General features: G+C 39.2%; 2 protein-coding genes across 4 annotated transcripts in view; one reads left to right on the top strand and one right to left on the bottom strand.

The window, feature by feature from the left end:
• The window catches only part of CMSS1 (cms1 ribosomal small subunit homolog), a 361626-nt gene that overhangs the window by 88057 nt on the left and 256785 nt on the right, over positions 1 to 16784 (top strand). The gene's annotated exons all lie outside the window — the stretch shown is intronic.
• Positions 1 to 16784, bottom strand: part of FILIP1L (filamin A interacting protein 1 like) — a 297195-nt gene that overhangs the window by 83752 nt on the left and 196659 nt on the right. For all 3 annotated transcript variants that reach the window (XM_005601759.4, NM_001163896.1, XM_070242350.1), the window contains one exon: positions 12409 to 12587. In XM_005601759.4, the coding sequence (XP_005601816.2) occupies positions 12409 to 12587 (179 nt within the window). The remainder of the gene's footprint in view (positions 1 to 12408; positions 12588 to 16784) is intronic.

Raw genomic sequence — 16784 nt, 5'->3', positions numbered from 1 at the left:
ACCAGGAAGAGAAGGATGACTAAATCACAAGAGAATCTTATCAGTGGAGAGGTCACCAACTGAAATGTGCATAGCAAACATTACCCTTGCTTTTCCTGGTACCTTCTCAGAACTGGCTGTCCCCCCACCACACACACACACACACACACACACTTGTTTCCTTTGTCCTTAGCTGAAGATGGTATTTAAGGTGGTGGCTTAGCTCATCTCCTGGAGTTACTCATTTTCCCTGGAATCTCCCATACACGAGGTATACATGTGAATAAACTTCTATTTATTTTCCTCTTGTCTCTTGTTAACCTGTCTCTTATTATAAGGGGTCTCGGCCAAGAACTCAGAGGGTGGGGGAAAATGATTTCTCCTCCCCTACACTGTGCTTCTCACTCCAGATTATTTTGAATCAAATCTCAAATATCCTATCATTTCATTTTTAAATGTTTTCAGAATATATCTCTAAAAAAAGATAAGGATTCTTTTTAAATACACATCACAATACTATTAACACACCTAAACATTAGGAATAATTCCTTCATATCGTGAAATATCCCAGACAGTATTCAAATTTCCCTGATATTCAATCTCTCTCTCTCTTTCTCTCTCTCTCACTTTTATGGAGTCTTCAAATCAAAATTCAAATAAAATCATGTATCAGACTCTATGGAAAAGTCTAAATTTCTTTCATAAATTACCCCTCTATATTTTTCCCCTGTATATTATTTGTTAATGAAACTAGATTGTTTGTTATACAGAATTCTCACAATATAGATTTTGCTGGTTACACCCCTGTGTTGTCATTTTGTTTTGTTTTATATATATATAATTTGAAGAAATTTAATGTTTCTACATTCATTCAACAATGTTGAAAAGGTGGAAGTTCGTGTCTGTGGGTCAGCATAAAAACATTTAGAATCACAAATGAGGAATAGCACATTTCTATTCTTGCCATCAAAAAGCAGGGGGTTTTTGGGGAGAGATGTCAACTAAAACCAACAGCTCCTTGTAAGTCCCTATAGCTGCTGCTACCAATTATAGTGCTCATGTTAGTGACTTTGTGTGGGGAGAGTAATACATTTATTTCTTTTGTAACTATCTCTTGGGCACTCTCTGCAAAGAGTTAGGGGAACAGAGATAAACAAAAGAAGAGCTTACACACGAGTTGGGAAGAGAAGACAGACAAGAAGCCACGATAAAGGAGCTTGTCCATCTCACCTGCACTGCGTGTTTATCCTTCTGAGTCAGTACACATCTTCTAAGACTCCAAAGAACATTTGTCCTCTTTCCTCACCATACATATCCTGTTCTCCAAAGCTGGTCTCCTTAAGTCTGGCTTCTTCACTCCATGATCAACTGTGTCATAGGGCCTATTTCTTATTTACTGGTGATACTGAAGTAATTATTCAGAAAGCTGACCAGATGGGCTTGAGCTTTGCAGGTTTTCAAGGTCTCCACCGTTCCCTATTGTACACACGTAGCTGCTCCTATCATTTACCTTACCCTGCTGGCCCATGAAGGCATTTGAAGTTGAGACCCTCCCATACCCTTTTTTGTTTTGGATATATTATAAGTGAAAATAATCATTAATGAATACCGCATCTGTGAGAAAGTTTGAATCAGCTATCATCATTTAATGAAAGCAGAATTCAAATATTGTTTCTGAAACATTTTGGAATGTGGGTTCATCTGAATTACCTATGTTTGTACTTTTTTTCCTCCCCCGCAACACCCATCCTTGCATGGTATATCTGAAGTCCAAACCAACTTTTCTTTGGGTCCTTTGCATGATTTGGTGGGTTGTGAGGGCTCAGCCGTGGTACAAGAAAAGTTCGCCACGAAACCACAAATCGCCTTGGATTCCTGAGGTTTCTTTCTAGAACTGGAAGTGGGAACTTAAGTGACTGGTCCACGTTTCCCTAACAAACAAAATAATATCGGTTTGAAAACATACAGGCCTATGCAGAGGAGACAAGGAGGCGTATTTCAAAATTAAACTCTTCCATTCCAAAAGAGCCTTCAGTTCCTGACATCCAGAGGTTTTTAGGGATGAAGTTTTAGCTGATTTGCTCTGCTTTGTTATTGTTGAGGCATGCCTCACTTAGAATCTAACACAGATGAAAATTAAGGAGTGATTTTTTTTTTTCCTTTCCAACATTTTTGTTATTCTGTGCCTTTTACTTTGTTTATTGATAAAAATCTTAGCCCTCAAAAGAATGGTGAGAATAAGCCACTGAATTCTTCTGTGTGAAGAAGCTGTGGGAGTTCTCCATCTGTGTCTCCACAAATAAACACATTAAAAACCATTCATTTAATCTAAATGCTGTCCTAATGGCTTAATACTATCATGTTTGAAAGTCTGGCTAAGGAACAGCTGGAGTGTTCTTGAGTAGATTATTAGCTGGAGTTTTGATTAATCAACAAATCTGTTTAGAGTAAGAAGCAGTTTGATGTAAAGCAAATGACAGATGTGTGCCACAGGGAAATCTTCTTTCTTTTAGTTGCCACTTATATCTGGTCCTCACTGTTGGCACTACTGGTAAATATTCGATTTTGAGATCTCTCTGATATCTTTGAAAGAAATGTTTCCTCAACAGTGTTGTGGCAGCCACACGTGATTCTCTTTTTTCCACATTTTTCCTTTATTTATATATATTCCAATGTTTGTTATGGCATGAAATGCCTTGAATGTCATGTTTACTTAGAACAAAAAACACATAATATAAAGTGACAAAACTGAGTTAGAAATTACTTATTTTTAAGAAAACGCATACTCAGCCTCATAAATCCTGCTAATGTGTTTCTTCTGAAATATCTTCTGAAGATATAAATTACCTGTGTACCAGACATCTCACGTATTTCATGCTGTGATTGGAAAATTCATGGAAGTAAATGGGAAGATGCACATAAATGTGTATGCATGATAAATAGGAAGGAACTGGAGGAAGTGAGAATTGGTAGGTAGAAATTGAGTTAAATAGGAGAAACTGATATGGAAATCTCACAGACTCCAAACCAACCGAATTATTAGAGGCGGAATTTGACAAAGTGAACTTTGGATCCCACAATGTTAAACAAATCAAACTTGTCAGGACCACGTGAGGCTAGCACCATATGCACTGTGAACTACTGCTGAATCTTGTGTGGTGGGAAAGGTGAGCCAGCATCCTGGGTTTGGGCCCTAAGGCTTGGTGTGGGATTATACAGAGGGAGGAGGATTCAGACCTTTCTAAGAGAGAGTAACAGAAGCAGTGTTTTAGAAGAACAGTGCTACTAGCCCATCAAAACATGAAGTTGATGGGGAAAAGGAAATAATGCTGAAATTATATTGACAACAGCAAAATACTCTTAGAGGAAAATGTTATGTTTAAGTACGTTTTTGATGACACGTTAGAATTGTTTTCTTCGGAAGTAACATATCTCTAAAATCAAAGCCCAAGTCTGTGGGAAAGTCTGATTCATGTTACTAATATTCACTTTACATATTTTTTAATATCATACCGTGTTTAAAATGAGGTCAGATTCAGGATTAGTCAGGCAAAGTTATAAAGTAAGAAATGGATACTCTCCTTCATTGCTGGTTATCGTATAAGTGCTCTATGTATAGAGTACAATTTAGCTACAGTGTTCAAAATCCTTAAAAGTTCATAACTTTTGACCCAACAATTACACAGCTAAGAATTTATTCTAAGGCAACAGTCAGGAAGGTGTTAAAATTAATTGGAATGTGAGTCTGTTCATCATAGTGTTCTTTATAAAAGTAAAAAAGTAAAAGGAATCTAAATGTCTACAATACAGAATTTGTTAAGTAAATTACATCTGTGTGATAACAGTAGTATTTACGTACTTAAAAATTATGGTGTAGAGGAGTAGTTGGTGATTTAGGAAACTGTTCATGATGTTTTTGTTAGTAAAAAAAATAGGATATGAAAACTGCAAAATATGAATTGAGAGAGTTGTTTTTAGCTTTCTGTAGTTAATGTTTCTGATGTTTTTTAACTTTAACATCCGTTTTAGGAACATTCTTCCCCCCATGGCCTTGATAAAGGACCCACCGTCTTTCATATCTGCCATCTCTGGGACCATCCAAAGCTTCAAGCTTATTCTGCTTGCCCTATGGAAATTGACTTGTTTTATGTACTATTTTCTAAAGCCAGGCTAAGTGAAGAGAACTCATCCAGAAGCTAATTTATGATAAGATATTAATCGAAAATAATAGACTAAAATGTAACAAATTTTCCTACATTTCAGTCACTTATTCAACAAATATTTACTGTACCTCTCCATGCTCTCAGTCCTGCAGAAGGAATTGTGAATAAAACAAAAGTAAGCACACTTATCTTACGGTGGGAATATTTGATTTTTCACAATCACTTTAGGCAAGGAGATGTGATTAGTGTGGGGATCTTGAGATAGTGGCAAGCCAGAGGAGCAGTGGAATCTTTTGGTGCACTAAAAACCATTGCATTGAGTGGGTCTTGATCTTATATATGTGGTAGGCTGTGCTTTTCATAATACCATTGCAATAACATTTCTGTTTATCTAAGTGGAATGATTTCCAAAATAGGGGAAATAGGTCTCCATGGTTTAAAAAAAGAAAAAGTGTTCATTGAGCGCTCTAATGACCAGCTCAGTGTTACAGTGTTCGATCATTAGGACATTCAGTAGTAGCCTTACGCTGAAGGCAATTAGATACAGCCAGGCCTGGAGAATCATCTCTCATTTGTACCTCCTTTGTGTTCTCTATCATCATTGTACCTGTAACATGACATTGCATTTATTTTTGTGTAGGTCTCCTGGATACTGAAGGGTTTGCCCTTGAAAGCTCTTATTCATCGTCACATCCTTGGTACCCAGCACAGGGTCTAATTAAATGCCTTCTTGGCAATCCACAAAATATCTGTGGCGTGGCACAGAATATGTAAATAAACTACTTTGAAGAAAGGCAAATTTGAAGAAAGGTGCCAGTGCTTACTGAGTGCTTCCTGTCTGTCAGACACCACACTTAGCACCTTATGTGCATTATATAGTTTGGTAATCGAAAGAACCTATGATTTTTTTAACAGATGGTGAAACTGAGACTTAAGAGAGATTAAGTACTTTGTTCAAGGTCAGATAGCTAGTGGGACCAGATGAGAGGGTGGGACCGTGGTTCAAACTCTTGTTGTTCTAACTCCACAGTCTTATGCTTTTAACTCCCATACCCTACACTCTTCCAAGGAAAGGCCTTTCTGTGCAGTGATAGTTACTCCTCTTTTGTGCCAGGCGTCTCCATCCTCAGGGCTTGCCAAAGCTGTTTGGCTTCATCTTCTCATGAGGAAATAGTATACTTGCCAGGAAAGTTTACCTGCAAGTTGCAAATTCAGGATATGATTTAATTCTAATGCTCCATCTTGATTTCCATTTATGAGGCAAAAATTTCCATTTTGATATGGTTTAATGACTCTTCTTCCTCTTTATATTTTATATAGTCAGATAGGAACAGAAGTTTGAGATTGCCTTTCCACATTCAATCTTTGGCTTCCTGTTTATAGAGCTGTTAAGCTTGTAGCTATGAGCGAGTTAGATGTTTTTATCCAGTGCTTACTGTATGTCCTGCATTCTCCTGGGGCTATCCTGGCTGTTGGATAATTACAGTCCTTAATATCCTTTTTGCCTGACCTTCCATAATGTTACAACAGTGGTGTTGGCACCACAGAATGAACAACCAATCCTCTGTGAGTCATCTACAGATTATTTTATGGGGGTCTTGTCTTTTCAACTGTATTGTAGTTATGTCTTAAATTTCTTCTGGACCTGCTGCAACACCAAGCACAAAGCTTGAGTACCTAGTAATGATTCTAGGGAGAAGTGATGAATATGTTATCAGGAGAGCTAGCTTCTGGTCTGGCTCTACTACTACTTAGCAGCAAGATTTTGGAATTTTTTAGCTGAGACTTGATGGGCCTCGCTTTTCTCAATTCAAAGACCAGAGGATTGGTCTAGATTGCTAGGTCATTTCTAGTTTGAATTCAGGATTCAGACATCCCTGTAATTTTATATAGTTACCTGGTCAACTGTTTTACTGGGGCATCAGTAACAGGAATAGAAGGGTTGTAAATTGACCTGGATTTGCAAAAATGATATTAAGTTCAGTTTTGAATATATGACATTGAATAAGCAGTAGGGGGTACCTAAATCTAGATATCCTGTAAGTATGGAAATACGCACTTGGATTTGAAGTTGGTGGTAGAGGTGCTGTCGTTCTCCCTGACCTCTTTTGATAATGTGGGTTAGAATCATAAGCTTGAAGTAGAAGGTACTTTTTCATAACAGTCACATAATCACAGATGTTTAGGTCTGAAAGAGACGTACAAATCATATAGCCTCACTTGTTTTATACACAAGATTAGAGAAATGAAATTTGCCCCAAATTACCCCCTCGTTCAGATCTGCTCTGCAGACCAGAGTCCCCTTTCTCCATGTTCCCGTTCCTCCCTCACTGTGCTTATGTTTCTCTTTAGACTACTTTTTAACATTTGTAGTATTCTTTTGTGAACAATAAATTCGCTTATCACTGTACGTCCAAATACACACCCAAAATTATTTGTAAAATTTAGCTCAGCTTTCTGGGAAGGAAAAGCAATCAAATAGTGTCATCACTGTATCCAAAATTTGACCTCTATAATTAAATGGCATAGTATGGAAACCACTGAATGGTATGGTTACAAGGTATGGTTTTATGACATCTGTTGAAAGTTAAGTCATGATATACAGTCCTAAATGGTTTTTTGGTGCCCTCATGAGTTAATTAATCTCTCTGCATCCCTACCCAGATCCTGTGTTAGGTCTGGGGTATATGAACACTAGGCTGATCACATTGTGATTCTCTATAGAATTATAATACTGAAATATGTGTTTGTGGTGGGTCTCCATTTTGTTTTGACAAAGAACTGGATACCCATGACAAAGGTCAGATGGAGATCTGGCATCCATTTCACCATTTGCAAGACATAGTCTCAAGAATACGTAATACATACAACTCCCTGCCAGAAAACTGAAAGGAAATTATTGCATTTGAGTACAATGTATTCCACAACAATAGCTTAGTGTGCATGAAATTTAAAACTGTTGTCTTTCCAAATATGGTTTTTAGAAAGTAGACTTTGTTTATTTTTTAAAACAGCATACCCACTGTGTTATGCTTCATGGGATATTCTTAAAAGCTCAGCTTTAAGACCAAAGAAACTGAAAATCCTAATGGCAACAATTGCAAAATATTGAATTCTCTAGTAAAATACTCCAGTTTAATGTGTTTATTGATTTCTCCTGAATATTCTATTTTCATGAGCATTTCATGTTGTTATATTATTTTGCCATAGTAGTACCTTTTTTCCTACCCATCATGATCTAATATTGCCTTAGAAGCATCAGCATCCAGTCTTAAAGTCTGCATTGGTGTCTCTGTTTTATACATGCACAAATTAGTTGGGATTTTTCTGTAGGTGGAGACCACATCTACCTCCTTCAGTTAGTATCTAGCACAGGACCTGGCATGGAGCAAGTATTTAATTAATGGATTTTGGGGGTTTTTTTTTTTTTTTTTGAAGGAATGGCAAGCAGCTCTAACTAGCTAACCTAACCAGTTAGTTAAACTAACTAAAAAATTAGATAAATTAATACAATCATTCATTTATATATATTTCAAGGGAGTATCCAAAGCCTCTGGAAAGATTTGATATTTCTGAGAGAAGCCTTTGAAAGTAGTCCAATATACTCAGTTAACAGGAGGGTCAAATATGGCTCAGTGTTTCAGTCACCTTGTCTTGCCAATCTGGAAAAAAGCCCTGTCATAGAGAAGGGTTGATTGTGGAAATCTTTCTTTATGAAGTTGCTTCAGCCAAAGGGAGAAGTGGGAGTGCTTTGTTCTTTACTAAAACCTGAACAGCAAAGGACTTAGCCCAAGGTGTGGTCAAGGCAACAACCCTTGAAGCTGGGTCCCTGGTGGCTTTCCTCCAAAGACCTCTCTGCCCCTGGAGCCACCGTTCTATCTTGTCACACTTGGGCAGGAACAGGAAATGAATTGTACCTGTGCCTCCTTCCTTACCACATGGTGTTTGAGAAGCTACCATTTGAACTCGTGCTTTATAAAATCGGAATATCAGTGCTAACCTACTTGGCCAAGATTTTAGGAAAAGTAATTTAAGGCTTTAAAAAACTCCATGGTTGAAGCCACATTTTATACAGAGTTGCCATACGATATTTGTTTCCCACTTTAGTGGCTATTTCAAGGCAAAAAATGCAGTAATATATATGGTTAGTATACATGGTTTGGTTTAGTATTCTAAAAAAAAAAAAAGCATGGTTTCAAAAAAAGGAAACTGGTTTATTTTCCCCCTCACAGCTTCTTCCCCCATTGAAACTGAAAAAGGAAAAAAATTATGCAAGCTTTTTTGAAAATACAGGCAAAATTGGCATTTCACTTATGGGAAAATTTTGCAAAATTACACTGACTAAAAGTGATTTTTGTTTTGGCTTTCCTGTGAAGCCGTCCAGAAAGGCCAAAAATTACTGGCATTGCTTTTGTCTAAAACTTTTCACATAGACTCCGCTTGTAATTCAGCCAAGTACATAATTCAGGTCACCAGTGACACACACATCCACACATTGGAGCTGGTCAGTGAACAGAGAGTCGTCATGAAATGTGGGTGTAATGTTACCTTGTGGACAGACCAAACCACGCAGATCACAGTGAAGGAAACTTTGCATTAACATGCCTGGGAACGGGGTTCCTGAGCTGATCCCCACCCCGACCCTTTCTTGGTGGGAAAGCCAGTTGTTTACTGATTACAACAACAACATCACCCGGCAAACATTTTGGCCTAAAATCAATGTGTGACATCAGTCTCCTTTAGGATTTTCCACATAAACTAATTCTCCAAAGAAAACACAGAAATTGAGCCTTAATTTAAAATCCATTTTTATACCCTGTAAGGGCTTATGAACTATCTCAATCATGTCTTTCTTAATTTTTATTTTATTTCCAAGTAGATATTATCCAACACTTAAAATATGACCATTAAAGGTTCACAGTGTTTTGTCAGAGTTTCAATCACCTAGTCCTTTATAGCTCTCCTCACCCAACCCCCTTTTAAGGGAGTTAGGATATCTTTCTTTGTTTCTCTGTACGAGGGTTACTAGTTTGGGAGTGGCTTACATCACTTTGTTTGAGGGTGGAAGTAAACATTACTCTTTGACTCCTGAGGACAAGTTGGTCTGGCTTTTTTGAGGGGTGGCTGTGTGCTTGAGAGGAAGACTCTCACTAAAATTTGAAGGATTCAGTGAGGTTACGTGTTTTGTCGTTTGTTGTCCAAGAATGAGATACATGAATGGTATTTCACTCTCTTATGTAAGCACCTCCTCTGTTTATATTTACCTGAAATTATTAGAGTTTCCCCTGCTTCCTGTTTTGTTAGGTGGTGTTCATTTAATACTTTGATGCACACAGCCATAAACAGGTAGAAGTCACTTATGCCTCCTGAGGCCCACAGCCTCCCTGCTGGAGGCCGGGGAGCAGGGAGGGCCAGTGCACTAACAGCGCCGAGATATGGGAATTGTGATGTTGTGCAGGCGGAGCAGGGAAGCGTTATCTGTGTCTCATGTGAGCTGAGAGTAGGCTTAACATTCTCACACCCAAAGAATTCCATCTGGAAACTGTTCCTGGGCAAATAGAAATAGGTGAATATTCTCATATCTTCTGGAATGGCTAAACAGGGAATGAGAGTCACTCTCATCATTTTTTCCTACTTTTTTGGTATTGATATGTTTACTTTCATTATTCTTCAAGACAAGAAATTTGTGTCATATGATCGTTTAAATTCTTCTTCTTAAACTGCTTTGATACATGTAGAAATACCATTCTTAATATATTGATTCCATGGTGTACAGTTTACATTCATCCCACTATTTTCCTTTTCCTTTAGCCCGTGGCCTTTGTTCCCATTTTTCACTCTTGTTCCTCTTTGCTCTCTCTTGGTTTAAATAATCTTCACCATCTGCCTCCCAGCGTTAGTGTTACTTCTGGATAGCCCTCCTCAGCCTTCCTCCAGAAGATAGTAGAGATACAAGAGTGAATATTAAAACTATACCACCAACAGCTCTCCACATTCCCACCCTAAATCTGTGTTGTCTTGCCTTCTCCATTAATGTGACAAGCCCCCTGGGCAGGGACAGTCAGTAGCTCTTTGTTCTGTGGCAGACAACACTCTGACGATGGTCAATAAATGTTCATAGTAATGAGAGATGAAAGGAAGTGTCTGTGTTCAGCAAGTTAGTGCCAAATAAGTGTAGAGGCCAAATGAGGCCACAGATGCCAAACCACAGGGGTTTGAAATAATATTTAATATGACATTGTCTCATTGAATAACAAATCGTATATTGCAATGTCTGAGTCAAATTATCCCTTGGTGCCAGACTTCTTTTGCTCCTTTAATCTGCCCCTGAAGATATTTCAAGTTCATAAGGGGCAAAGTAACCAGACCCCGTTCTATGTAGTGAGTGGAAAACGAACTTCCTGATCAATGTGGAAAAAGAAACTGGATGTGAGGGCCATGGACTCTCTGGCACTCTGACCAAATGTCTACCATGACCTGCACTGAAGAGAAGTGAAAGTTTGCCATTAGCCTAGCTACTGTGAAACTTTGGTTACCTCGCTAAATATGACTTGTAGGTATTTAAATAAAGCAGCTGACATTATCAGTATTTCAGAAAAGGAGCTTACAAATTATTTTTTTCTGGATTTTGCTGGGATTGTTAGAATCCAGCATCATCATCTCTGTAATTCATAAAAGAAGTCCACGTGGAATAACAAAAGTGGAATGAAAATCCATTAAAACTTTTACATTCCACAAAGATTGGTTATTTTCTATCTTTGCAGTATCAATAGAGAGGATCAGTTGTCCGCTCAGTTTAATATGGATGCTTGCACTTTCTAAGGTGATTCAGAGGGTCACAGTAGAGCACAATAACCTGCCCTCCTTATGGTTATAAAAAGTTTACCAACCAATCTCTCCTTTTTTGCAGCCAAGCTTCTCAAAATACTAGTTTGCATTTTAAGCTTCTATGTCCTCATTTCTTATTTATTCTTCAAAGCATTGCGATTTGGCTTCTGCTCTTGCTGTTTTATTGAAAGGACTCGTTAAATTCCTCAGTGTCTTCCTTGTTGCCAAATCCTGGGACATTTGCTCATCCTTTTCTGTATTATTTGGTGCTGTTTGACTGCTCACTCTTTCTTGGAAGTCTTCCTATGCTTGGTTTCTTTGCTTTCTTTCTCTTCTAACTCTTCCAACCCACCACCCTTCATTCTCAGCTTCCTTTTTTGACCCCTTTTTCTCCAGAAAACCGTCACACAATTGATGTTTTCTAGAGTTCCCTTCGCAGAATTCTCTCTCCTTACCACACCAACAACTGTAGCTTCAACTATTACCAGCTGCAAATCCACATCACCAGCGTAACCTTGTCCAGACCTATGTTCCAACTGTGGGTTGTCTGTTTAGACATGTCATTGTCCCCTCTGGACATTGGAATATACCAGATACCTCATACTCAACATGCCTAAAACAGGACCCAGCCTTTTGAACCATCTGCTCCACCGAAATCCTGCAACAACAAAAACCTGTGCCCTATTCCTGTATTCTATACCTGGGTGAATAGCCAGGAATGCTTCTAAGTAACTCCCTGTTTTCCTTGCTCTGATCTCCAGTCTCATTAGTCACTAATTCATATTGACTATACATCACAAATAGTTCTTGTTTGTATCCCATCCTTTCTAACCCCATAGCCACTGGAACACTTATCTCCCCTCAGTCTAAATTTCCTCCTGTCTTTCCTCCATGTTGCCTTAATGGTTCTTTAAGAATGCGTACCTGATTGACTTATTCCTCTTCTCATGATCTGTCCTTGCTCCTTCTTGACAAGAGTATAAAATCTACCTGCTAGCCTTTCTTTTTCTCATCCTGTGATTACACCCGTGCTGTAGCCGTGTGGAAAGCTGTCATTCCCTCAGTACCCATAATGTTTTCTTACCTCTATGATGTGACATTTATTTCTGCCCCTGCCTTTCTATAGTTTCCGTTCTTGTTTGCATAGGGACTAGACCCTGTCACCTCCTCTGCAACTTTTGCAACGCACTCCCTTGCAGAATCAGATGCCCAACATTTATGTTTCCACAGTTCTTACCATACCCGATTATTCTTGGATTGTATTGATACTGTCTTTAAACACATCCTTTTCCTCACTCTGGACCATGAGATTTTTGAGAGCAGAGGCTGTGTCATGTTCATCCTTGAATTCCTGTATCCCTGTTACCATGCCCAGCCCACGTGAGAAGTTAGGAACGGTTTGCAGAATGGGCCATTGTCTTGTCCGAGGTAGCCTTACCTTTCACGTTCCTGCTCCAGTAGGCTCGTGAATTCATCACTCTTCTCCATGTACTCTTTATGTTTTCTCTTTTCTTCCTCCAGCTCCAATATGGTTTGCCTATGAGATTTTTCTACCAGTAAAAGCTGTTCCAGGATTCGTCTGTGAGATTCTTTATGTTTTTCCACAACTTTGTCCAACTGTAAAAGAAAATACATTTATAGTCTCTTAACTACAAATTGTTTGTAATACCGCCATCTTTCACTCTTTTAGAATTTCTGGTTTTGACTAATTAATTCAGCAATGGGTTTCTGATTTCCTTGTTTAGTTTTTATCATTGCTCTTGTTAATTGATGCTTTCTGATGCATTTAACACAAATGTAATCTTTTTGCTGTCATCGTTTTTTCCCCCAAGAGAATAAATGGTGCCTCTGTAGATATCAGAACAATTTCCCCATACTTCCTTTCTGATACTTTCTTCTCTCTCCAGAGAAACCATATCAGAGGAATGATGGAAAGCGAAGGAATCCCTTCACAATGCTTGATTCTGCGGCCACCCTAGCTGACCTCTCCTGCCCCACTCTCCCTGTAGTTGTGCTCTGCCAGTGTGTGCTCCTGGATCCCTGTTCTGCTTTTCATTGTCTTATGTGTCAAGGTGTTTTCGTGTTTTAGAAATCCTTGTTAGTTCTGTGTTGGTATGTAGTGTGCGTACCTTAACGTAAACACCCAGTCGTAGTTCTGTGGCTTACTTACATCTCTGTTATAAAACCATTGCCCTGTGCCTGATTTGTATGGTCGTCTCCCTACTAGATTGTGAAGTACATGAAGGCAGGGCCTATGTTCTGTTTTTTTTTAAATTCTTAGCATCTAACAGAGGGCCTTGCTCATAGTAGGTGCCCAATATATGCTACAGGCTGAAAACAAAATAGCAAGCAAGGAATCAAGAAGAAAAGAGGTAAGGGGCTGATTAAAACAAGAGTAGCTCAGGATCTTTCCCCAGGGATAAATTAAGATCCAGTTAAGAACATGGTTTTGAAAGCATGTGACTTTCTAGATTAGTTAAATACTAGATGTTGTAACTGATGATACTGGTTGATTTTCCCCTTTGCTTTTATTGTAAATGATTGAAAATTTGTGACTCTGTGAATTTGAAGCCAGTTTAACTCATACATCCTTAAAAAGCACATACTTGACTGAGAATCCAAGGCACAAAATGGCCAAGTCATTTCAGAAAAAGAATAGAACAAGATGTTCCAGCATAGAGAACTCAGTTAATTCTCTCTGTTTTGTTTTTGTTTTTGTTTTTTTGAAGAAGATTAGCCCTGAGCTAAATACTGCCAATCCTCCTCTTTTTGCTGAGGAAGACTGGCCCTGAGCGAACATCCATGCCCATCTTCCTCTACTTTATATGTGGGACGCCTACCACAGCATGGCTTTTGCCAAGCAGTGCCATGTCTGCACCGAGGATCCGAAGCGGCGAACCCCGGGCCGCCGAAGCGGAACGTGCGCACTTAACCGCTGCGCCACTTGGCCCTCAGTTAATTCTCTCTGACCTCCAGATGCATAGGCTGGTTGTCTAGTTTTCTAATATGGGTTTATAATGGTGCTTTAACACATATACAAAATACTTCATTATGCCATACAGGTGTTGATTTTTAATTAATATAACCAAATCTTTTGTGAAAGCTGAAATTGCTAAGTTGCATTGCCTGCTGGCAGAGTCACTGTTAACTAATGACCATCCTCTGAGAAGGAGGTCATAGTGTTAATTGTCCTGTGGTTAATTGTCCACAACCACCCTCTGAAACCTCCTTCTTATGGTTGCCCAAACATTAGAGTGCATTGTAAGGGAAATTCAGATCAACTGCTTTTGGAATTTGAGAGTGAAATAGTGATAGGATCAGGCTTAATTTAGGAAAGTCGCAGTTGACTTAGAAAAACATTCCATTTAATTTGTTACAAGGTTGGCCCTAGAATTAATAAATGAATAATTATAGTAGGTATTTGGCAAAACGTAAATGAATAACTAAGGAAGGCTTCTTAAATGCAAGAAAAGAGTCATTCCTTAAATAGCTTCTTGTAATTGTATGGATGTGAGTGTTAAACTTTATTTGGCCCAAAGAGAGGAAATAGAAGGTTTATTTAATCTACGGATGCTTTTCATTGTGTTTTTTCCTTCTTATATAGTTTGCTTGTTTGAAGGGACAAGGAAGGAAAGCTGGAAAGAATCATTGCCCTTTATTTATTACATGACCTTCTAAGTCTCCCTTCCTTCAGCCTCACCTTCTTCCAGCCCATCCTCATCAGCGAATGCATGATCTTCCACCAGTGGGATTACTCCACTCTCCTGTGCAGAGCCAGGTTTTTCACCAACTGGTCTCCTGTCACTTCAGCCCCATTCTCATTCCATACCTTCCCATCTTTTTCACCCAACCTTTAACCACAGTGGACTTCGGGCAGTTCTTAGAACACACCATGGTACTTCAAGACTGTTTTTCTCGGTGCTGATACCTAGAAATATTTTTCCCCTTCCACCCAAAACTTTTCCTATTCATCTGTTGTAACTTTCTCTGATCACTCCTGGGTAGAATTGTTTGTTCTTTCATATCAGTAGATGCCTAATTCTCTTGGTTTTCCTTCTGTCACATGCCATGCCTCTTGAAGGATGGCTTGAACTTACTTCATGCTGTTTGGTGCAACCACTGAGGAGCTCATGTTTGTCAACAGCAGTATTGAAAAGTTGTCAAAAATGACGTTGCAGAGGGAAAGCTTCCAAAGAAAGAATTAGTGATTCTAGAGGTGTTTTAGCTTACACTTGAAGGTTTGTTCTGTGCCTTCATCTCTCCATGCCCAGAATGCCTCTTAGGAAATATGCCGGTGGTTCTCAATTCAGTCTCTTCCTCATTCCTAACAGATCAAAAGATGGACCTGATCCTCCCTGAACTCATTTCATTTCCTACCATGTGTGTGTGTGCTGGGCCAAACCACTTAGCCAATCTGTACTTCAGGTTCTTCATTTGTGAATTAAGTGGTTGGGCCTGATTTCTAAGATCAATTCTGGTGCCACAGTTTTCTCAAGGCAACAACTCTTTCTTAAGTGCCTATTATGCTGTAGGTACTTGATACTGTGATAGTTGCCATGGGGAGTACAAGAGGAGTTTGAAGTCTCAGTGTGTATACTGTCGCTAGTGAGATAAGATACACACCTGAAACACTTAGGAGCAATGTGAGGTGGTGTGTCATTTAGCACTAAGGGACTGTCAGAGAACCATTGCCCCTTTTTCATCTGTCTCTACTTGCAGATTGAATGAAGCCTGGGGAAGAAAACAGGAAGACTCACCAGGGAGTGTCAGGGAAAAAGATTGAGAAGATGGCTCCTTGGTGTTTACGTGCAGTGACAAGCTTCCTGCTTATCATTTCAGCCTCCCTGATGTCCTGTCCTACCCTCCCGCCCCTAATACAGTCCAGCTCTTTGCCTAGGACTAAGAAAGTACAATATGTTACATTAGGTTGGATTATTCCATGGTCACAGGGAATGAGAAACAGAGAGGTTTTCACATCTTTTTACTTTTGGTTGTTTAATGTATGTTTAGAAAAGAAAAATGACCTTTGTTTTAAAACCTCCTGAGTCACAGACCACCCTAATTTTGGGTTTGATCTTTCTGCGCTCTGGCTTTGGTTCTCTTTGTTCTTTTCCATTGGCTCTTTGAAGATTGTCCTTTTCTTTGCTTACCCTGAATGTACTGGTAGAGATAAAGCTACTCTAGAGAGCAGAGAAATCTTTTGGCCACTTAAGTGGATCAAAGGTAACCAGATATCTCTCATTGCCTCAGTATCTCAGATTCTGCAAATGGGGGCATGAGTCTCATGGCTCTGCACTAACACTGCCAGACTCTTCTGAAAACCCTTCCTTGTTTCATTGTTACTCTGAATGGTGATAGTCTTCTCTCCTTCTCATCTTGGTCATCTGCTGAGCTCCAGGTCACTCCCCCTACACCCCACCTTTCCACCGTCAATCTTGGTAGCATTCTGGATGATTTTCAGATTTAGCTGGACCTTCCATGTGGCCCTTCCCTTATGCCTGGTCAGCATCCTTTCTCTTTGCTCAAGCCCATGCTGTTCTCTCTAAGTGCTAGACACGGACACATCCTTACCTTCTTACTCTTATCTCCTACTTGACTGTATAGAGTCCATCGAGCATAACTACTCTATGTTTTCTTACACATTTGCTACTCTTATCTACCTATATCCGTCTACATTCCTAACCTCTTCACCTGTGTGTGCTTTATTGCTCCATCCCTTATTGTCTCCTTCCAGCCTTTGTTCCACCTGTGATTCTTTCTTATGTTTTTGATCCCACCTCTGTCCCTTCACAGTGTGCCTGCAAAATGGTCAAG

The sequence above is a fragment of the Equus caballus genome, chromosome 19 (assembly GCF_041296265.1).
Source record: "Equus caballus isolate H_3958 breed thoroughbred chromosome 19, TB-T2T, whole genome shotgun sequence".
NCBI classification, from domain to species: Eukaryota; Metazoa; Chordata; class Mammalia; order Perissodactyla; family Equidae; genus Equus; species Equus caballus.
The sequence above is the reverse complement of the archived record's forward strand: the minus strand, read 5'-3'. Positions and strand labels throughout refer to the sequence as shown.